Source organism: Colletes gigas, unplaced genomic scaffold, assembly GCF_013123115.1.
Source record: "Colletes gigas isolate AHSC1104 unplaced genomic scaffold, ASM1312311v1 Colletes_gigas_Sc00035, whole genome shotgun sequence".
In the NCBI taxonomy this organism is placed as follows: domain Eukaryota; kingdom Metazoa; phylum Arthropoda; class Insecta; order Hymenoptera; family Colletidae; genus Colletes; species Colletes gigas.
Window position 1 is genome coordinate 1,720,894 of NW_025106664.1, and position 23,649 is coordinate 1,744,542.

Here is a 23,649-nt window from a genome sequence, read left to right on the forward strand (position 1 = left end):
ATGACACCGTGACGCGTTAGTGAGTCGAAAGTGTCATGGAAAGAGACCTGTCCCATTTCAGCAGCCTCTGCTCTTTTCGTTTTCGTGCCAGGCGACGGAGGGACGCGAGAAGAGAGAGCTGAAGGTCCGATAAGACGAACGATCCGATTACTTTCTCGTGGATTGATTCGTTAATTGCGATGGGCTTGTGATGCATTGTGATCTCGGTTTTCTCGTGCCTTATCGAGCGACTATCGATTACGTGATTGGGGAAGCCGACCGTGAGTCGACGTGAAAGAGATCGGGTGGCACAACTTCGTGCAAAGTTGATCCTCCAGAGACGCTTGTTACCGTTTGTTTGATTCACGGATCGATCGATGCTCCCGACGCGGCCAAATCGTCGCTTTGATATTGTTTTTTTAGAAAATTTCGTCTCGTTTCCGCGAATTACACCATTCTCTAACGAACACGTGTTCTTGATGACGTCGATTTGGGGCGCGAGACCGTCGATCGTCCTCGACAACGAGAGTGAGAGAGAAAAAGAAGAAGTATCTCGCGTCACGGCGAGGCAAGAAAACCAGAAACCCTTTTCGAAACCTCGTCCCAAAACTGGTTTGTACTTACTGTGCTCCGCGGCTGGCGTGTCGTCGACCGTCGCCTGCGTCTTCTGCCGACGTAGAAGAGGAATGCCGCCGCTCTTCTTCGGCGCCAAGCTCGGGCACATCGCCGGCTGCACCAGGTGGATGCAGTCCGTGTGCGCGTTCGCCTTGCACCCGCGACACCTGACACCCTGGCGACTGTGACCGCGCAACACCTGACCGCAGGCATCGCAAGGGGTGATTTTTCGGTAGGTGTACTCGCGCCAAGTGTGACCACCCTCCGATTCGAGGCTTTTTCTGCAAAAAGATCGCTTCGATATTAATATCAAGCACGTCTTCTGCATGGAATTACAACAGTCCACGCTTTCTGCACCGTTTCGAGAAGGTCTCTTGTACGTTTGATCAAGTTTGACCAAGTTTGAACAAGCCTTTATGTTTTAAAGAAACGGTGGTTGAAAGATGCATTGCATTTTAGGGAAATATTAGCGATCTTCAAAATTACGCTTTAAAGATGGTGTCACGTTAGTAAGCGTGACCACCCTTGGATTCTCGAGGCTTTTTCTGCAAAAGACAGCTTCGATATTAATATTAAATCTTCTGCACGGCTTGGAGGAGGTCTCTTGTACGTTTGAGCACGTTTCACCAAGTTATTATTATTATTATTATTATTCATTTATTAACGGAAATAAACCCTTTAGTACAAAAGATGTAATATGTAAGAAACTATAAATGGGTATAAATAAATCAAAAAGTAAATCAATCATAAAATAAATCAATAAATAAACCAAAAAAAAATTCCAAAATCGAAAAATACACCCTTTAGTACAAAAGATGTAATATGTAAGAAACTATAAATGGGTATAAATAAATCAAAAAGTAAATCAATCATAAAATAAATCAATTTACGTTGCAAGGATAATTTTAGACTATCTAATGATTGTTCAATTATCGAACAATTTGAACAAGCCTGTATATCGTGTGTTTAGGAAAATATTAGCGATCACTCTTCAAAATTACGCTTTAAAAACGGTGTCACTTAAAAATTGATAATTAAACGAGTTAATTATGCGTAGAGAAGCAAGAAACGTTACCTGGACATGGCGACGACGGTGGAAACAGCATGGTACATCGCCTGCTTTCCTCTGTGTTAGTCAAGCATCGACAAAACAACACACGGTTATCTCTAAATAACTTTTTCATTAACACGATCCAACTTCATTGTCATCGCGTTATTGTAAAACAAGAAAATGGGAAAAAGTGTACGCGGCGAGCAGCGTTTGCTTTATGGAATAAACTGGAGCTTTAATGAATTCTAGAGAATACACTGACTTGTCGGTCGACGGTGGCGTTGTCGGCGAACTCGTCTTTAAACTCTTGAACGCTTTCAACCATTTGTGCTTGGTACTTCCGGTCGAGCCATTCGACATCTTCCGGCCGCTCACCCCATCCGGTTGACCGGCTTCTCCACCACCAAACAATTCTTTCTGAAAATCGAAGTGAATCTCGTGTGAACGGTCCGTTCTGGCAGAGCGGAGGACAATTATTTTCATTAAATCTGGAATTATTTCGAAGCCTCGCGAACAATATTGAATTTTAACAATATTAAACTTTCTTTTATGGCGTATAATATTTAAACTAGACAAAAAGAATAAAGTTTGACGCTGAAAATTTCGAGACCCTTCTGAATAGTATTTTGAAATAAATTTTCAGTTTCTTGTTACTTATTTTAACTTTTCCACGTTAAAATATCGTTCTGAAATTAAATTCTTTCTACGCAGAAGAATTTATACCAGACGAGAAACCTTAATGATAATTTCAAGATGGCTTCTTAACGAATAGTTTCGCTTTAGAAGCGAAACCTTAATCTGTGATTGAGTTTTTTGTTTATATTGCATACAATTTAAATTGAACATTCGAAGTTTGCTTAAAAGTTGTTCTGGTTCGGAGCATGCAGCGTATTCAGCCTCGGCCCAGCGACATCGTCGGTCCTGACCGAGAAATGCAATGGAAATCAACCGCGTTTCTGCTCGACTTGCTTGGCGGGTCGTGCACGATCAAGCGGTAAATAGATATCCAATGGAAGAGGAAGCCAGAGCAATTTTACGTGCGACGATGGTACCAATATTAATTGGATTCAATTACTGAATATCAGATCTCGTGTACAACTGTTTACGCTAATGTTTCAGTAAACATTATTTTAGTAAAAAATATTAGCCTTAGAAAAGTAGAAAGAAGAGGGTCTGAAAATAGTTTTTTTCTATCGTGAGTTTTCTTTCATACGTTGAATAAACATCACCATAGACTATTGCTTGATCTAAACGTTATTCTTTCTGCAAACAATTGGTTGGAAACAATTGTTCGAGATTCTAATAATTAGAGTATAACTGCTCCCTTACAGTTAAATCGTAACTCGATCATCGATTTTTAAGGTATTTCGATAACCAGATGTTTTCATTAGTTATCCAATCTAAGCTATAATGAATAGTATTGTTCGAATCGAGGCTGTTATTGATTCCGAACAGGCTACTGTGCATCATGCCATTGTATCGAGGATTGGATATACTATAGAGACTTCATTCATAAAAAGGCCGAAGGTGCATCGACCATGTCAAACAGTATTCAATATTATCGAATAACGTGGCATCGAGTAAAGAAACAAACGTTTCGTGCCACGACAACTACGAGTTTACGTTTAAAATAGATATTAACGATGAAACTAAAAATAGGGAACTGTAATCATTGAATCGGAATTAAGGGCAGAGAAATTGCGTCTACAATTTCGATTATAATAACAGACTCATTGATCTAAAGAGGAAGGACGGAATGGTCGGGAGCAGCGAACGAGAAGGGTGAAAGTGCATTAACCGTATGATATTTCAAGAATCGTTGTTTCAAAATGGCTCAGGATATTCCAGTATACGCGAACCGCCAAGGGGTTCGCAATTTCAGGCGTTCGAAACTTTCGGGTTATCGAAACCACCAAGAATTTCCAAACTTCTCAGACTCGTAACGACCGTCGAGATTTTCAAGAATTTATCAACGTTCAAATATTCACGAAAACTAAATTTCTTTCGCAGGGTCTGGAAAATCGAATTTGGTGTTTGTTAAAATGTATTTTGTATTATACGATTTATAGAATTTCTATTTCCTTGATCACCATTACTTGCAAAACCCGTTAGAAGTCGATACCGATCGAAACGAATTCTCGTGCATTAGAATATTTTTAAACGAAGCAATAGATTTAAATTTTGAAGAAGAATCGACGCCCACCGCGTGAGGCGTTTCTAATTAACCCACGCGAGGTAGAAAAAATAGAAATAGAAATAATGGAACTCGAGAAACGTGATTCCCGGCTCGATCGACGCCGGGCAACGCGACCGAGCGTGGAAACGGATCCGAGAAGAGTCCATTTTTCGGTGGCTGGTCGAAAAGCAGCCAGCAACGTTTCCCAGTTGGACACGTGCGCCACGAAACATGTCACCCACGTGTCGACGAACCACATACAACGCACTGCGGCAGCAATCGAAAACCAAGTCACGTGACTAACCTCCCAACAATAGCAAACAATCGAGCCCGAAGAACAAACAAGTCGCACTTTCTGGCTTAAACTGTCCAACGAAACGATAGCCTCTCGCAACCATGATCCCACAAAAAACGAAAGCATTCGACACCAGCACGATCCCCACCTCTGAGCACAGCTCCTACGGATGTCCTGGTCGCAGGACCACCAGGAGTCACCATAGCCAGCTGCATAGCAACAAACACTGCGTCCATCGAACGAACGACGCCAAACATATCCTAGCCACAGCCGTCGATCGTGATTCGATAAACGTTCGACGCGTTTCTGGTTCGATGGACAGGACGATCCTTCGACGGGGACAACGTAGGAGGGTCTTCCAGGTGTTCAAGGGGAATACTAACTACTCGTGTGCGCAACGATGTCCAACCCATGTCTGCGAGGACCTCAGCGGCTGCTCCTGCTACCCTGACCTAGGAAGGCGGACTCGACTCGAGGCCAGGAATGGATTTTCAGACTCTCGTGTTGGACGGTGACCCAGTTGTGAGGGCGCATGTCGCGCGATTGCGCGCCGTATTTATTCGTCGGTCGCTGGATACCCGTTTCTGTGTTTACGCCGCGCGACGGGTCTCGTTCTTTGATTTTCTCGCGCTCCCAGCGTTTTCCACGGAAGGAATCTGTCCAAAAGGGTCTTTTCTATCATCCACGCGCGGGAAAACTAGCATATCGGTCGAGCAAAGCGATCTATCAACGCTCTACGTTCGAAGGAGACACCGTAGAAAACAATTAAATATCACTGTAGCAAAATAGAAGAGACTGAGGAATATAGCTCTTGAAGCTAAGATAGTTCTGGGCATTTTGGATCAGTTGCGATAATATGGAATACTTTTTTTTTTGTACACATGTTTCACTTGCTTACAGGACCTAAAATATTATGAATTTATAGAAAATTGTATGCTGGTAACAGTCAAATTTTAAATGTAATAACGGTTTAAGTAATGTTTACTTTTTTTATAGAATACTACATGTTCCTTAAGTTTTTAGAAATATTATTCGACAATCGTTGCGAAAATTTGACCATATTTGAAGAAATAATCAAGCTAACACAAAGCTGATGGACTTACCTTATTATGTATAATATTAGGTGAAAGATCACCTTGCAAAAACTCAGACTGCGATAATTTCTTCGATATTCTTTTACGAACACGTGTTGCTTTGCTAGTTGTAACAAATGACAATCGTAATCGATTGCAACCATCGCCATTAAATGTCAAAATCGCGATTCTTTAATATTGCGTTGTTCCAGATTAGGAACGTATTCCATATTAGGGCAATTGACCCTACCTATTAACGCTAGAACTACAGACAATTATAGTGTATTTGTTTGTTCATTCTCTTATAGGAAACTGCAATAAATTTTCAGAAATCCAATGTAGTAAATTTTGTATTATTTTTATTAGAAATTAGAAATTAGTAACTTTGACTGCTTTGAAACTTGTAGTGTTAAATATTAATCTTCTATCAATTAGTATTTAAATTATTAGGAATATCAATTTTGAACGCGTCGTAAAACACCTCGAGTCTATCAGTGGCCGGGAACACCACGGGAAGAGCCACAGCAAGAAAACGCTCTTTCTTTAACAACCCTTCTTTGGATCTTCCGTCCGAACGCACCCATTAACCGCTTTCGTAACCTTCTTTCTACCCTCGAGTCCATTACCTCCCCTCTCTCGTCGCCAAGTCCACAACTATCCCTCCACAAGGACCATCTGACCAATCACGATCGCCCAAAAATCGACGCGAGAAGCCCAGAACAGAATTTTGTATCGTCGATCCGTCTCCTCCAACCACACTCAAAACATTATAACTTTCTATCACATCACTGTGTTTCTGAACTATAAAAACAACGACTATGACCCTTTCTCTGGTGTGCAATTTTACCTCGAACAAATAATTTTTCTCGCACTGTTTATGATTTTGAACAACCATCTATCTATCTTGATGCTCGCGATCGATCGTTGCAGCTGAATTTTAGTAACTGGAGTTTCAAATATATTTTTTCTATTTCCCCGGCCTGTTTTCCAGGGTCAGTGTCTGCGACCTCCGACACCTTCTATTCGCCACTCTATTTCTACGACACAGTCGAGGACGGGTCGACCTCCGACGCGAAGGAAATTGCCACGACGGATCCAAACAGGCAATTATCGATACCCGGACAGCTTGTTCCGTAGATACTCGTATCAAGTGGCTGTCGACAGGTCCATTAGAACGCGTCTTGTTGAAAATTTCAGCAGGACTTGTCCCTAATATCGACCCATTCCTGAAAGCACGCCGATTAAACGAGCTTGCTTCAATCTCTAACCTGCATCTCTACTCGTCGCTAAGGGGCTTCAGGATGGCTTTGCTACTCCCTACGTCGAACACGTTTATGCTTGTTCCGTAGCACTGAACTCTACGACACGGGCGTCCCGACGTTCAACGTCTTTTCACGAGTATTTATTAATTTTTTCTCGTTCTCCGATAATTCGAGTCGACGGGTATTTTAGTTGAGATCGGAGAATCGCGATGTCTGGTTTGATATTTCGTTCGCTAGGCGCCAGAAGGGTGCAAAGGGTTAATAAATAACAGCAAACGAGCTTTCATTGTTCGAAGATTAAATTATTACGATTCGAATTGATTTATGGAACGAAACGTTTCAGAATACAATTCTATAAAATGTTTGGATGTTATAATAAAGATTTTATGAAACACGTAAAGTAGCGTAAAAATTTAGATTTGCACCAAAATGGACGTACCAAGAGTCACAGTTCGAAAATTAAATTATTGCGATTATGAATTAATTTAAGGAAAGAGACCTTTCAGAACATGATTCTATACAATACTTGGATATAATAATAAATAAAGATTTTACGAAACACAATAGATTTGGACCAAAATGGACGCGCCAAGACGGATCACCGTTCGAAGATTAAATTATTGCGATTATGAATTAATTTAAGGAAAGAAACGTTTCAGAACACGATTCTATAAAATACTTGTATATAATACTAAATAAAGATTTTACGAAACACGTAAAGTAGCGTAAAAATATAGATTTGGACCAAAATGGACGCACCAAGGCTCACCGTTTGAATTATTGCAATTCGAATTAATTTAAAAAAGGAAACGCTTTGGTCAATAAAATTCAATAAAATAATAAATATAATAAATAGGGATTGAACCAAAATGGACGCGTCAAGGCGGTTCACCGGTTCGAAAATTAAATGGTCTCGATTCGAAGTGATTTAAAGAAACATTTCAAAACACGATTCTATGCAAATATTTGAATGTCAGGAGTCCCTGAAGGATAGAGGTTTCTAATTTTCCGAATTTTCGAGCGTGACGAGGCCTCGTCAGCGATTCCTAAATGTCCGATTGGGCGTCAGCGGTGTACAGTGCAAGGTATTTAGGGCTCTTGGCATGCGGCTGGAAGGATTAGGACACGTCGTATTCAGGAATTTTGCAAATGCTCGAGCGGAACGTTCGAATGAGGCCAATCGTCCTCAATGGCACCGGTGCATTCGATGCGCAAGCACATGCACATACTCGAAAGTCGTATGCAAATCAATATTATTGAATTCCGCGGTGCACGTTTAACGTGGCGCGTTACGCGGTCTGTCTCGAGTGAAAAATACGCGCCGAATCTATTTCACGTTGCACTTTATCTTTGTCTTGCGCTTCCCTTTGCCCTCCCCCAGCGACTCTAAACGGCCACGCTTCTCCCTGCACCGATTCGTTTCACATCGATTCTTAATCCCTCCAAATTTACATCAAAATCACAGTTACACTCTACTCTTAACTCTTGAAGGGTTAAAAATCGAACAACTCTAACACCGTCGTTAGAAAACAGTAAAAGTCTATCCGGAGAAACGATTCGTTAAATTTGTAGAACAAACTAAGCGGTTCTCGATCTCGACTGCGTTCTCTTCCAGCTTCCGGTTCGAAAGTCGATCGCTCCCCCGAGTCGAGGAAATCGTCGATGTACTCACTGAATCGATGGTCCCGTTATGGTCTCCGGAGCCTCTGTCTCGCTACTCGTTTTCCTTCTTCCAGCGGCAACGGCTCCCCTGGACCGTCGAAATCCAATCAACGCGACCGCCTCCTAGCCGCGACGCGGAACGGTCGTTCGACGTCGTGGAACGAAAGAACGAAAGTGGCCGTCGACTGGTTCGAAATTGTGCCCGCACGTGCAAGGTGCATTGTACTTGTTCGCCGTACGTACGTGGAAGGGAACAATGGTAGGCTCATGCTAATTTTAATCGGCTGAGCCGCGCGCTGCCCCTCGACTGCTCGAGTGCCACGAAAGCGACCAGCTTCTTTTCTTTCCACTCGATCGGCAGTTTCTTTTGTTGTCTCGCGGTTTTAGAGTTGTTCGATTGGCCACGACGCCGTGGCCGGGGACACGGAGCCTGGTTACAGGCGACATTAGTGTCACGGATTGCCCTCTTTGTCGTTCTCGGCCACTCGAGCCCCTGGTCGATCGTTCGATCGGCATGGCCAATGGTTCTCCCAGTCGTACACGATCGTACCTTGACTTACATTTAATAAAAACGACGCTTTCTCAAATTACAGGTCGCAAACCCTTCGATGGGCTTGAGTGTAGATCAAATTCTGTTATTTTAGAGCAAACAATCGCGTCTTCATCTTAAATTGATATCTTTCACAGGTTGGAAACGACACAGGGTTTTCGATCTTGTTTCCTCTACGAAACTAGTCACAAAGCAGTTTTGGTTCTGATGATTGACGTTCGTTGCCTTGGGCACTTTAAGACCCAATCTACTCGACTAATGTCTGTTGTTGCCCATGTTCGATATCAATTTTTAACAAAATTGTCGACTCAAGGCACTTTTGGTTCTAATGATTGATATTCAACGTCTTTGACACAAGATCCAATCTACTCGACTAATGTCTGTTGTTGCCCATGTTCCATATCAATTTTTAACAAAATTGTCGACTCAAGGCACTTTTGGTTCTAATGATTGATATTCAACGTCTTTGACACAAGATCCAATCTACTCGACTAATGTCTGTTGTTGTCCATCTTCGATATCAATTTTTAATAAAATTGTCGACTCAAAGCACTTTCGGTCCTAATGATTGCCTTGGACGCAAAGATATTTAAAATCTAACGAAGTTCAACATCCTCAACTGAGGATGTATGTTCATACATCAGAGGACATTCTATGTTCTCACAATGGCTGCTGTGGCTAATGGTGAACGAATAAGTCTGCTGTATCTTATATATTCGAATATTACAATCTGTAAAAGTAAGTTAACCGAGTTAACCATGTCTCCATCCAGGGTTAGGGTTATGGTTAGTCTCTGGTTGCAAACAGGGGCAGTAGTTCCCGTCCCTAGACACGTCTCGCGTCAGTTATCATCCAGACAACTTAAATAAGGTCCCAGTTTACCGTCAATCCTTGTCATCGCCACAATGTACTTCTTTCGAACAATATGAAATGTCATTTGATAGTCGATTCATCTTCATCTTCGTTAAAGTTATCAAAATACCAAAATTATATGTGACACATATAAACAACAAAGATCCTATATAATATACAGTCGTCGTATCTTTGTAAAACGTTTCTACATTCAGACACTATTCTTTTCAGCCTGACACAATTAACCAGTTTACGCAAACGATCCAATTTTATATTCGCAAGAGAAGCTTACAAATACCAAAGAATGCGATCGAATAAAAAAATTCGTCGTCTAAAAAATATCGAACACGGCGTGTTAACTTTGTCAGAGGCTCCGGGGAACAAATTGTCCGGCGTCGGTGGCAGCTACGAGTAATGTCCCATAGCGTGTAAAAGCCCATCGGAAAGTTTCGGGCGACCGTAACGTTGAAAAACTTGCCACTTTCTCGCAGCGTTTCTTCTTGTCTCGAAAACCGCGACACGGCTCGTCGAAACTTTTTTCATTCGTCGCGGCGAAGTTGTCGCGGTTCGCGTGGGAAAGGAAAAAGCCGTCGGGCGACTTTCGAATTGGATCCGCAAAGAACGATCGTCGTTTCCCGGCTTCCCTCGCGCTCAATTTCCCTTAAAATCGATCCCGGAATTTTTCAACTTCTTACATTTCTATTTACACGATTTTAATTTGATTTCGAATTATTAATATTAGTAAATCTTTCAGCGTCTCGCGTTCGCTAGGTCGAAATTGCGTTGGACGGATTTCTTTTTCTTTTTCTTGGATGTTTCGGCCTATAAAAGTTCGCCTCCCGGCGTGTTTGTCGATCGGTAACAAAAAAATACCTGTGCTTGCACGGCTGCCAAGTAAAGCTGCGCCTCTCCGAGCTCGAAACGCTTCATAGAGATGTCTTCTTGCAGTTCGGCCACTTTAGTGTAGAGATTGCTTTCGGCGCTCCTGCAATTAAAAAAGAGAAACCATTTAACGATTCGAGCTTCTTGCAATTAAAACGAGAACGGTCGAGTGTTTTCCTAGAGGATGAGGATGGACGAAATTGCGCGAGTGAAAACGTCGTCCTTTGTAACGTGTTTACCCCCCATCCTTGGACGGGTTAAATTACCAGAAAAGAGATATTAAATTTTCCACGTAACTATCTTGTGATTGCATCGAGGGAATTATTTTTGTTCGATACGCAATCTCGCTTATAGAGTGGCCATAGATCGGTCGATCGCTCAGGGTCGCGCGGGAACTTGCACACTATGATACAGGACGATTCTAAAAACTGGGACAAACTGTAAAAAACCTCTGAGATACTTTAATATTTTTTATTTGAAGAGCCGAAAGATAGTTGATTCCACGAATCGAGGGATAGATGATCGATAATTGCTACTACGTACTTGCGTTGCATGCGCATCAGAGCATCCAGAGCATCGTGGAGACGTGAAATCTCCTGGTTGAGACTGTCGTGTTCCCGTCGAAGATCCTCCATCATAGGCAACGTGCTGGTCGTTGTCGGGGCTAACTCGTCCCTCAAAGAGGGTATTTGATTTATTCGTTCCATGGGTATCTTTTCCGGAGGGCCCGGTGCGACGAACAGGCGTCTAAATGGCTTCTTCGATGGAGTCTGGGTCGCTGACAAACTCCGTGCCAGAACCTGAACACAGAATCCCCGTTTTGACAAATTGCTTCCGAAGGCGGGGAGCCACAAATCGATATCTAACAAAGCAACTAAGACACGCGACGTGTTTTTTCCATACTCCAATTTCACTTTTGTCGAAAGCTCGTGGCCATTAATCATAGATATTTCTTTCATCCCCTAACGCTTTCATAGAAATCTCAAGGAAATTACTTAACCTTTCCTTTACTTTATTTGTTGATTTATTCAGTTGTGACTATCCTGAACAAAAGTTTAATCATATTATCTGGCAATGGCCACGGTTTGATATTGGCAGAAATGAAATGATTTCTAAATTATGTTCATTAAACTTTTCCCCCCCCTTACACGATTAACAGCGTTCTTTATCAAGCAAGTATCTCCTCGCTAATGGTTATTTTCAAATTTCTACAGAAGCATTGTGTATATATTTAATCAGCTGTTTTCTTGTAATGTATAATTTTTTATCGATAAGTGTGTATAGATAATCTAAATGTAGATCCCTGTGTACAGGGTTACACAGCATTCAATCAAAAAAAAAAAAAAAATACCCATTAGTGAAGAAAGGGTATAAAAGATAGTTACATAATAAAGATAAACAGAAATATAAAATTGAATGTTATGAAGTATGAGACTGACTGTAAATTACAAGGAGATGCCAAGTAAAGAACGTTTGAATGATAGAATTGAATGGTTGAAAACATCGTACACATACGATTATAAGGGTTGTAAAAGCCATAAAGTGTTCTATAAATGATGTAATATCCTAGAAGGAACATTTTTAAGCATTTCAATGATATTCAAACACGAGAGATCATTAACTACCCTGTTAACAAAGAGACGATTTTAAGGGTGAGATTTTACACGATCTACTTTTATTTTTAAAAAAATCTAAAGATTTAACAGTGAGTTGAGTACCAAGGTGGAAGATTTCTGTAAAAATACGTACTTGTAGGTCATTCAACGGCATGACGACTTGAGCCTCCTTGGCGACAGCCTGATAGCGCTTCGCTTGTTCCCCGGCTCGCTCCGCGGCGGCCTCTGAAATCCCGGCGACGCATTTGCAAGCCAAACCGCACAGCTCCTCGTAGACTTCCGTTATTTCACCGAGCAGACTGGGCAGACATTGGGACTGGTAGCGTTCCGTGATGGCGTTGGTGGCCCTCAATTGAAGAACGTACGCGTTGTGCGCCTCGAAGTAGAGGCGTTTCAGCTCCTGCTCGCCTCCGCTGTCGATCGTCAACAAAGCTGCGTAAGCGCGCTTGTAGTCCGCTCGTGCACGCTGCAACTTCTCCTCGGACTTCAACACGACTTGCTCGTAAGCCTCGCGATGGCCGAACACCTGAAAAAAGGACCCATTTTTTAAAAAAAAATCTTGGAAATCTGCAAAAAATCTGTCGCTTATTGACGGAAACGTTGTTGATTCCAGAGATTTTTCAACCCCTTTCGATGATCTGACAAAAAAATGTTTCCTATCGAAATTACAGGTGCTTGAGGAAATGATTGAATGACTGATTGAAATTGCAGACATTGAAGGAAAAATTGCCACGATATTTGAAATTATTCGGCGAGAAATAATACTGAGGCCCCGCATTTAAACGTAAATAAATGAACGTAAACATTACGAATATTTTATTAATAGTGTAACATTTATTCAACCTCAGGATTTAACACATAAAATAAAAGAAATGTTTATACAAAGCCAAACTGAAAGCATGTTAAAAGGGTGCATGTAATTAGTAATTGAATTAAATATTTGAACTGCATGAAAACATTACTGATATTATTACGAATAATAGTGACTCTATATAAGCAGAGAAGTCGCAATTAACATGGATAACATCTAACAATCATCTCGACTACCGTTTGCTAAAGATTTACGAAATAAGTTCGTTTTACCTTCCTGGACTGGAGCTTCCGGTGAAAGCTGGCTTCCAGAGTGGGTCTGGAGAGCTGTTGCTGAAGAACCGCGGCCAGGTCCAGGTGTGCCACCGCGTCCGCTTCGACCTGTCGCAGCAAACTCTCCCAAACGCGACGCATACCGCCGCTGTCGATCCTGGTATCTCCGGATCTGCCTCGAAACTCGTCGACGAGTCGTCGTACGTTCGCGGAATGGCTCTCCATCGCCGCGCCCAGTTCCTGCGCGAACTCCGACACTATTTGCAAAAAGAACGTACGCATTACTCGCGTGCATCGTTATCTCTATCAACCCTTAAATAGAATCACCATACGCCCACGATTATTTAAACTGCTGCTCGTCGAAACTGGCACGATAATGGGCGGCCATTCGAAAGGCAAACCCTCTTCAATTTTCTCAAATACCTTTTCAGACGCGAATAAAAACGAAAAATAAAAATAGCTTCCATCGACAAAACGAAGGGAAAAACTTCAAACTGCTCCCAAATTTTTAAAAGATTTTTTTTTCTACCGAAACCTCTGAAAGTTGTGAAAAGGTATTTAAAGAAATTGCTCGCGTATTTAAACTTCGTTTATCGCTCACTTTACTTCGAGCCATTGTTCTGGAAAGTATCTGTCGCTTGGAAAGAGAGCTGGTTTAATTATTTGTATTTATTGGTAACTATCTCGTCGTTTGATTCGTGTTTTGTCGTCCGTCAGATTTGTTTGTGAAAATCGTCAACGACCGGCTTCTCCACGTTTCCGTCGGACAATGGGGGACCATTTATCGCATCGACCGACGCCGCGTCCAGCGTAATTGTTTATTGATACAAGGGCTGTCGTTTGTTTCCCGCGCGTTGAAATATTTGAAGAGAACTCGAAATCTCGTGTAACCGGCGCCCCCGCGGACCTTCGATTCCGCTCCAGTGAATGGATCTGACATGACGCACCCTCTAGTGGAATCCGCGATTTTGTACTCGACTTACTGAATGATTTCAATTCGAGTAGGCGCATCGACACGTTTGCGAGCAACGTCTGGTTTCATTAATTAAATTGAACGCTCTCGATCGATCGTCGAGTGGCTGCACTGTTCGGGGAAAATTGTGGTCGGATTTGAAATAATATTCTCTGTACTACCCTGCCATTTATTTTATTAGGATTAAAGTATTAACAAACCTTTGTTTATTAAACGAGAACGAGTCGAAACATAATTTTAAGGTAGAAGATTTATGGTCTTCTGACGTTATTACGTTCCTCTGCGCCGCCATATTGGATGCAAACGTTTTTACGCGTCCATCTTTGGCATCGTATTTATTATTGAATCGTTTCCCGGTCAGGGAAGAGGCAATAGTCGAACGAAGTATAATCTGAGTTGTACGTTGGATGAATTGTAGGTGTAATTATTCAGGACGTCCAAGTTGGAATAGCAGAATACAGCCAACCTCGAAACTTCCGAGAAGTTTGAATGTTCCGAGCTTCCTGCGAAGGGTTGTAGGTTTCTAGAGAAGTAATTCTCATTCTTGACACTAGATAGCGCCACCAAATTATGTATACCGACATTGCAGATGCTTATTCATATTCAGCATTTATAATATTTATTATACGTTCGGACTGACCGACGATAACTTTCGTACGAGCCACCTTAAATTTCGTCTAACCCACGGCAAAGTAAAAATATTATTTTGTTTCGTTACTCTTTATACGCTAAAGGAAAATATAGGCTACATACTTTAGGGAAATATTAGCTATATTATTATATTAATATCTAACTAACAATTTAAAATCTATGGCAGTGACTTATAACAGCGAATATATCTAAATTTGTAGCAAAATGATTTGAATTCTTGACGCTAGATAGCGCCATTATATTCTGTTCACCGACTCGATTTCCGTAAATATTAACAAAGTCGAGGTATTAAATTTGACGTTCTCCGGAAATGTTGCTTTTAACAATTTTTCCAACATTCTTAGAATTTCTAAATATTTTCCATCAAATTACGCGTTGTTTGCATTTCGAAACATTAAAATCCTCCAATGCGTTCAGAAGTTATGATTTTTTAAACCTACGCATGAAATTCCAGGGGAATCAGACAGATATGGTCAGACATTGTATTTTCGGTAAAAGATTTTTTTTCTCGAAAGTGCGTAGGATTTCGTGAGTATGTCTATTGACCAAAGATGATTGTAATTGACCCCTGCAACTGAAAATAATTTTTTTAGAACGATTTGAAATTTTTGAATTTCGCCGAAAAATTTAGGCAGCTACTCGAATTTTTTTCTCGAAAATGTGTAGGAATTCGTGGATATGTCTATTCACCAAAGATGATTGTAATTGACCCCTGCAATTGAAAATAATTTTTTTAGAACGATTTGAAACTTCTTTTTTCGCCAAAAAGTTTCATAATGTATAAAGTTTACTCGCATACCTCGTCTGTGATATTAGTTATAATTATTATCATATTAATATTAAGGAAGGTCTGTCTATTAAATGACATACGTTCTTTACAACTCTGATCTAAAATTAAGTACAAAATTTAAGTAACGCGCGTAAAATGCACTTTTGTTTCGACAGAGAGAATGCCCTAATTTGTATAAGATGTCTCTTCGATAGCATCTAAATGGTAACTTAGTTGATTGGATAATTAATTAATACCATTTCCGGACTGAGATTGATGAAGGAAAGCTTATGTTTATGCAAGAGGCGACGTTGTTTTAATGAAAACGATATCTCTCTTTTAAATTAGTTTCCAAGTCCTCCCTAGAATTCATTTAAGAGTTTTTAAAAAATATTAGCTCTACAAATTTCTGCTAATAACCAATCAGTTCGAAGACGCGGAGAAACTGAAACTTACAATTACGTTATATAATTATATTTATTCCGGAAAGTAATAAAAACTGCTTGTTTAAGATAATTATATATTTATAATATCGAGGCGCTTGATATTTAGAATCGTGTATTTGATTTTAACAAGCACCGGGAATGGTAAACGATCAGTTAGTTTATTTTTAACAACACATTTCGTTCGAGATCGCGATCAAATTTATAATTGCTTCCAATAAGCCCCGAGTTCGAGACTAATTGGGATCAGAAGACGTTTAAGTTCCTTCTTTTCCTTCAAAGAGAATTTTTCCCGGAAAGTTTCCTTAATGAGGGACTCAGATAAGGCGTTAATTCGGAAACGGGGAACTCTCATTAGCAACCGATACTCGTTAAGCTTCGTAATTTGCGAGACTGGAGCAATAATTGGCAATTGGTGTTTACATTTATATCGGAACTTAAAACTTATTCTTTGCAGTTTACTCGAAATTTGACTGTTACACCGAGAACTTACTCGATATAATCTTCCAATTAACAGAAAAAGCAACCGCCGTTCTTCCAATTTCTTGCTTTTCTCTCATTCATTAACTCGACATCCAGTTTCCTTAAAACTCATTAGTAGCGGCCTGGTCCACTTCCGTGTCATTCGTCCCGCGTTTATGCCTCGAATTAGTTTACATTTATGGATACAGGTTTAATTTAATTTTTCCTCGATAAAAGGAAAAGATGAGCGATATAAGATGCCAAACATTTAAAAAAGAAAAGAAAATGCATCGATAATTGGTTGCAAATAAATTATTTCGTATTATCCGTGGAATGGCCTGGTGCAAAGAGTTCATTTCACGCGAATTCCCAGTTGCTGATAAACGAGATTCATGGAGTTCCGCCAGGTAAAACATTTACGGCCCTTCGGAATAGATGGTATCGCGAGATTGGATTTAAAATTAAATCGATGAGCTTTTGGATCTTCCAAACGCGAGAACTGTTTTAAACGGAGAAACTACGAGGAAGAAGAAAACTAAATGGAAGACGTATTGCTTGTAATCTGCGTTTCGTCGTCGCTTTATTCATACCATAAACGCCTTAAACTATGAAACTCTGTATTCACGTTGCAATATCTGGTCATAAAACGTTGAGTAGCAGCTTTTCAGGCAAGCAGAAGTATGATTTACTGCAACTAGGATAATAGGAAATAATGGAGTAGTCAAGTTTGGATTCAATTGGAGGATTTTACAGGATTATGAAATATTTATCATCGGAATGGAAAGATTATAGAGAAACTTTGATCGTTTCAGGAGAGACAAGAGGTCCTAATGTAGATAGTCGATTGTGGATTGGATCGAGACGAGCAAGAGATCGTAAACTAGCCAACCTTGAGGCGAACAAAGGATCATAAGAAGCCAATTTATGGGCAAGACGTCGTATCGTATAGCTCGACACTTAGAAAAGATCCCTGATGAAGCGGTGCAAGTGTGTGGTGAGGATGGTGGGATCTCATACTTATAGGGTGCTATCATAAATTAAAGAAACAGCGACAGGGATGCTTGGAAAAGATGAAATAAAATATTCGTGCACGCGAAAATTCATCTTGACGAAATAAATAAATCAACTGTGGATACGATCTGGATGAATGGGGAAGTCGTAAAGTAGGCAACTTTGGAACGAAGAGTCCGTTAGATTTAGAATAAACAGGGCATCGTAAAGCAGTTAACTTTGGGAGGAAGAAGCGACCGTAAGAAGCCAACACGGTGATCGATGAATCTTGGCGTAAACAAGAGATAATAAATATCTAACTTTCGAGCAGGCAAGGGATCATAAAGGAGCCAACTTTGGGACAAACGATAGATCATAAAGAGCCATCTTAACGATAGACAGTTGATCGTAAAGGAGCCAAGTTCGGGATAAACAGATCATAAGTGGTTAAGTTTCAGACGAAGGAGCCAACTTATAGCTTGGATTATAAGGAAGTTAAGTTTGGGACGAGCCAGGAGATTACTTTTCGTTGGATTTAAATGTGACATTTTTCGAGAGGCCTACGCCTACGCTTATGTTAAAATGTTCCTTATTTTCCCGTGCATCGTCACGTCGAATCGTTAATCGGTTTACCGAGCGACGCGATCATTAGCTGCTCATCAGTGTCTTCGTCTGGCACGTGAGGGCAAACGGGGAAGATTATCCGTAGCATGTCGCTATTAGGTCTGAGGTGTGCGTCACCGAATACCTTGGCACCAGCTTTCCGAGCTTACAATGTATTTACGTGTCCAATAATCGCGTCGTTGACATGTCATTGATAATTTTAGTGTCGACGGGCAGAAACCATTTCGCAACCCCGCGTCGGGGAGACAGGCATTCGATACTGCAAAAAACCTATTACAGTAACCGTCAGATCTGTGATATTGCAATATCGAATTATATCTAGTCACGCGACCCAAACGCAGATCACTCTTTTCACTCGTCAATGAAAAAAATAATCGGAAAGAGTGATTTCCATGAGAAACGAAGGCGCGAGGATCGTTAGGGGGCGAACAACTACGCAAAGACGATCACGCTTCGGAACTTGATCCCCTAACCAGCACGAAATTACCAGAGACGCGCATGCGTCTAAAAATAGGGGGGGAAGCTTAATTAATTCCGTGACACAGCGAATTTCACGACAGTCACGTAAACTGGAGCCACGTAACTAAAGAAGAGAACGCCCCAAGGGCAAATTTTTATTTTTATGCAAACCGTCGTGAGCTCGCGTAGCATCAAGAAACGTCGAGCGAGCGTTTCGTAATTAATAAACGACCCAAGGACGCTCCTCGATCGAAACAATCTTTCGAAACGATTCCGTCCCGACAAGGTCTAAAAATTTCTCGGGGGAGGTAACGGGATTTCATTTTTGACGATGCTCGAGAAATTCGCGTCCTTCGGAATTGTATTAGACGGGACGGGGTCGTATTCGATTACGTACGAGTTTCGAGGATGAACAGAGAGTTTCGTCCTGTAATCGTATCTTTGGATCGCCGTGACCCACTGCTGACGCCAGTTTCGCTCCATTTAGAAATGATACTGTCGCCCCCAGCATCACTGCCAGATGATCGTGTTGCAAAACAAGTGAAATCACTCGATGTTGGAATCGCTCGTGCGATTTCGCGGATTCGAGGCGGAATTAAGCCGAAGTCTTGAATAGAGCCCGGGGATGATGTCAGTGTCCTTGCTCGAAGTGCGTGGGAAACGATTACTCGACATCGCGTTATACAAATTTCCACGAAATGAAAATTAATAGACGTTGCATTACAGTCGAATACTTGCTCGATCTGCAAAACGAACCAAAGGAAACGGAAAGACAACGTTTACACAGGTTTTAACCCTTTCGCGAATCAAGTTTACATTTTTTTTATTTCACTCGTGCAGTGAAATTTTTATTTTTATGTCAAACACTTGCAAAAGGTTTACTTTGTGGAAGGGTTTGGTGACCAAAATCAGGACAGAGAGCAGGCTGATTTATTTATTATAGATGGGGAAAAATAATTTCTGTAAAATATCTGTATAAAGAGCTGATTTATTAATTTCTATGGAAATAGATCAACGACTCGGCCAGGCTCTAATTTGATATTCTCATAGTGGCCTCGCTCAGGAACCGTTAATTCTTCCCAAACATTGTCCCTGGAACGACGATGGAACGCACGATCGGTCTGTGAATCGTAAATTCTCCGTCGAAACGGGTAAACAGAGCCGCGCGAATCGTCTGTTGCTTGATTGCAGTGTCCCTGATTCGTCGTGGAATCGACGCCGGGTGGAAATGCATCCTGTAATCGAGCCCAGGAGCTTTTCTTCAGCCAGTTGCCAGGGTTACCAGGTAACTCGAGCCGATTTCGCGGAGATTTCTCGTTTAGCCGAGTGCTTTCATTACGGCCGTTGTTTGAATACGATCGATGTCGATCTGTGTGCACACTCTTGCCGCGTGCATGTCTCTGTGTCGTCGTTTCGAGACAAGAGACATCGATTTTCTCAGACGAGGTTCCCTAAAGCGTGTCTCGGTCCCGCGCATCCGTCTCGAGGGGCGGAAATCGAGTTCGATTTCGAATCGATTCCCGCGCGAACTAATTCGTTTTGCACGCGGTTACGGGGATGCGTATCGAGTTCGAAACGACACTTTACTTTTGTCGAATCTCGAGGACATCTAGTTTCTAATTACGCGCGACGTCGACGCGGCGCAATATGCGGGAAGAATGATAATTTCTCATCAATGTTGCCGTTGGAATTTTAAGCAGCGGGTATCGCGCCCGATAATTCGGTACAAAATTGGCTGGATTATGACCCCTTGTTCGTTCGAAAATTGCCAGCATTACGAGCTCTCGTGCATACCAAAATTTCCTCTACGATCCGGACGACAAAACATTTAATCATTTCTTTTTGGCATTTGGGTAGGAACTCTTGCTTGTTACGAAGTCATCTTTCGATGTATGTTGAGCTATTTGACAGGCGAAATTGTGTTCGCCGCGGGCACCTGGTACCCTCGTCGATACAGAACACAGGACGATTCTTAGGAGAAATTGGAGTTCGAGGCTTTCATCGGAATTGTACACAGTCAACGAAAGTCAACTGTTGTTTAGGAGTGTGGGTACCAGCATTCAGAAATTAATTATCGTGCTTCGATGTCGTGTAACCGTGAAACTTCATTTTGTAACCCAAGAAAGCAGGGATGATCGAGTGGTCGATAAGCAAATGGTTTGACAACGATACGGTGATCGAGTGTCCCCAGAAATGAAGCAGCAAGATGCAAAATTTGGGTTACAACGGAATGTACGTTTCATACTTGTAGCGACTCCCGCTCAATATACTTGGTTTTTACGCATTTTTACCGAATTTTGATTTTACAGTCAACGAAATTGTTATGTCATGTGTAATGCCCATTACGAAAGTGATAGAGAGGTGTAAACATTGTTAAATCAACGATACATGATGTTTTAAACCATGGCTACCGTGGACGACACTGCACCGAGCTGTCTTCGATTCGATTACTATTCTATTCCAACAAGCTGTGCTTCTTTGCAAACGAGATTTCTATCAACAATGAGGGCTTGTCAGCGTGACGCTCATGGTTTATGGTTTCGACGTTACAAATCTCAATATGTCGTGAGCACATTCGCCATTTGACACCTTCAATTATTCGCGCGCGTGTCAATTCCATCGGAAAGCCAATCGATACTGCTGCCGTCAGGCCAGATGAGGGCCACGAGCAAATTATCATGAATGATTGATGAATATATAAAGCCCTCGTGTCAATCGTAGATTAATTTACAGGAAACGCCATTATTTAAATTAATTTATACCGATTACGGTTACGTCTGCGTCTCATAAGGAAAGTCTAGACGTAAACACGAGACATCGAGCCATTTAAAAAACCAAAGCGATTAACTCCATTTTCTGAATCCGTTGAAATTTTAGTATCAAACGATTATAATCGAAAACTTTGTATATTTAAAATAAATTTTTTAAATTTTAATTTTAGAACGAATCTTAAGAATGTAGATTATTTTCTCGATTACGAAAAATCGAAAAAGAATAGATATAGGTAATTATTTTTTCCGTAAAATCAATGGTCCCCGAGATATCGTGATTCCGTAATAATCTGGTCTCCGCCAAATTTCAAAGCTTTTCTACTTATTCCATTTATTTGAGCCCCGTTGAGTGGATTAACTCGTCGTTGTCTGAGGTAGGAAATACGGATTGGACACAGAAAGTAGTTTAGCACCTCCTGATATACAACGTTCGTCGCTTTCAGATTACGAGGGGCGAATAAACCGAGCCGTGGGGAATGCTAAATAGCAGTAAGTGGGCCACATTATTTACTAAATAGTGGTAATAATGCGCCGGTTCTAAGCCTTGGCTAAGTAGCGCACGGCTGGGCGAAGGGATTGAAATCAGTTACAATATCGATCTCGGTATACTGGAACAATCACGAAGGACCGAAACAATCTCGTAACAGTCATTCCCTATAACGTTTATGGGATTGCTTTCGGTCTGAGACGGTTATGATGGATCGAAACGATCCTATAACCGTTACAGCCCGCGGCAGCGTTTTTCAAACTCTTTCGACTCCATTTTTATAAACAAAATGGCAAGTTAATATTGAAATTTTAAGACAGTTTGTCTTAAAACTGCACGTTCTACAAACTACAGCGGTGGAGCACAACTTGGAAATAAAAGTAAGTGGAATACACGATAATGGTCGGATTCAGATAAATGTAATTATTTCGAAAACGAACCGCTGGAGCAAAAAATTCTATTCCACACTTTCGATTCATCTCTGCACTTGGAATCTGTAGACACGCGGACTTTGTTTTTTTTTTATATTTATTTATTTACTTATTCACGGGATTAAGTACCCATTAATACGGAAATAGATACAAATGTAGAAGACAGTTGCACAACAGGGATAAACAGAGATACAAAATTGAATGATATGAAGTATGAAACTGACTGAATATTAATAATAACCTATTGTTATTTTGTATCTTTCGTTTCCAATTACTGGTTCCACTGCAATCCACAGATTACGATACGTCGTTTGTTATTAAATGGATGAATTTCTAAATATTGAAGATCTAGAAGCTGGACGTAGGATAGCAAATGACCCTAAACACTCGTAGAATTCTAAATAACTCGAGGAACGATGACGTTACTAGGCCGAATCGGTGTACGTTGTACGCAACATTTAGCTGAATCGTAATTGACGTTCTTTAGAATCGAATAACTCAACCCCCGCTGGCTGACGTTCAACCCCCTCGATTAACTCTGTCACGTCAATTTTCGTGCGACGTCCACGATCGATATCGCCCACGGCACGGTAAATAAGGTCGATGTCCATTCCCCGGAGGACTAGGAATTGCCCTTGTTAGACTTTTGAATGACCATTAACTCGCTCGTCCAACCGCCTTCGTGCAAACGTCGGCTTCTCTATTTAATTGCCAATCTATAATGTGCACGTGTTTTCAGGGGTTGTAAACGAGCATCGAAGGCGCCGGTGATCTGGGTCACCGTACAAAAAGCGTGCACATTCGACTGGGTAAATTCAAGGGAGATCTGTAGCTGGTTGCTAATTCGAGGGTCGCGAGTTTCCTTTACTTTCCGGGTCCTCTTCCCCGACGAGGCTCGCGTTTCGAAAGACCGATCAAAACGTAGCTTTCACGAATCGCTGCTGGATGGAGAAACGCGCCCCGAGATTCGCAAGAATTTTACAAATTTCTGGCTACGAATTTGTCGTTTAAGACTTCCCACGCGGAATCCATGGCGGTGACCGTACGGTAATTCTTGAAATAGTTCCGTTTCAACGGTATACCCAACGAAATGTCAGCTTCTATACTCTTGCAAATTAGATTGGACTCGGAACGAAGTTGGCGGCTGTCAGTTCCTATAAGAGCTAACTGGGGGAAAACAGCGAGCAAACTTTTTAACGAACCGAATATTTACAAAAATAGAGCGCCGCGTCTCTCGCGGGTCAGGCAGAGCTGCCTCGAACATTGCGGAAAGTCGGTACTTTAATACGTTAAAAGTTTATTTACATTGATATAATTTAGAGAAACTTGTCAGATATATAAATGCAAAAGTGTTGGACGATCGATGACGTTCGAATTATTAATTAGCATTAGTTTCGGATTGGGATCGGATTATGTTGTACGCGAAATCGTAAAAGTTGAATCGACCTGAAACGGGCCTAAACTTCCACGAAGCTAGGTCTATACGGAAGCAG

The 23,649-nt window shown here is 41.3% G+C and overlaps 1 protein-coding gene across 3 annotated transcripts in view; it reads right to left on the bottom strand.

Annotated features, from left to right (window-relative positions):
• Positions 1 to 23,649, bottom strand: part of LOC122402392 — a 69,188-nt gene that overhangs the window by 9,039 nt on the left and 36,500 nt on the right. For 2 of the 3 annotated variants that reach the window (XM_043405133.1, XM_043405131.1), the window contains exons 3-9: positions 13,097 to 13,353; positions 12,147 to 12,539; positions 10,941 to 11,197; positions 10,389 to 10,500; positions 1,908 to 2,062; positions 1,670 to 1,720; positions 604 to 875 (exon numbers count right to left, since the gene is read on the bottom strand). In XM_043405133.1, coding sequence (XP_043261068.1) covers positions 604 to 875; positions 1,670 to 1,720; positions 1,908 to 2,062; positions 10,389 to 10,500; positions 10,941 to 11,197; positions 12,147 to 12,539; positions 13,097 to 13,353 — 1,497 coding nt within the window. The remainder of the gene's footprint in view (positions 1 to 603; positions 876 to 1,669; positions 1,721 to 1,907; positions 2,063 to 10,388; positions 10,501 to 10,940; positions 11,198 to 12,146; positions 12,540 to 13,096; positions 13,354 to 23,649) is intronic. The other variant, XM_043405132.1, reaches the window with a different exon arrangement.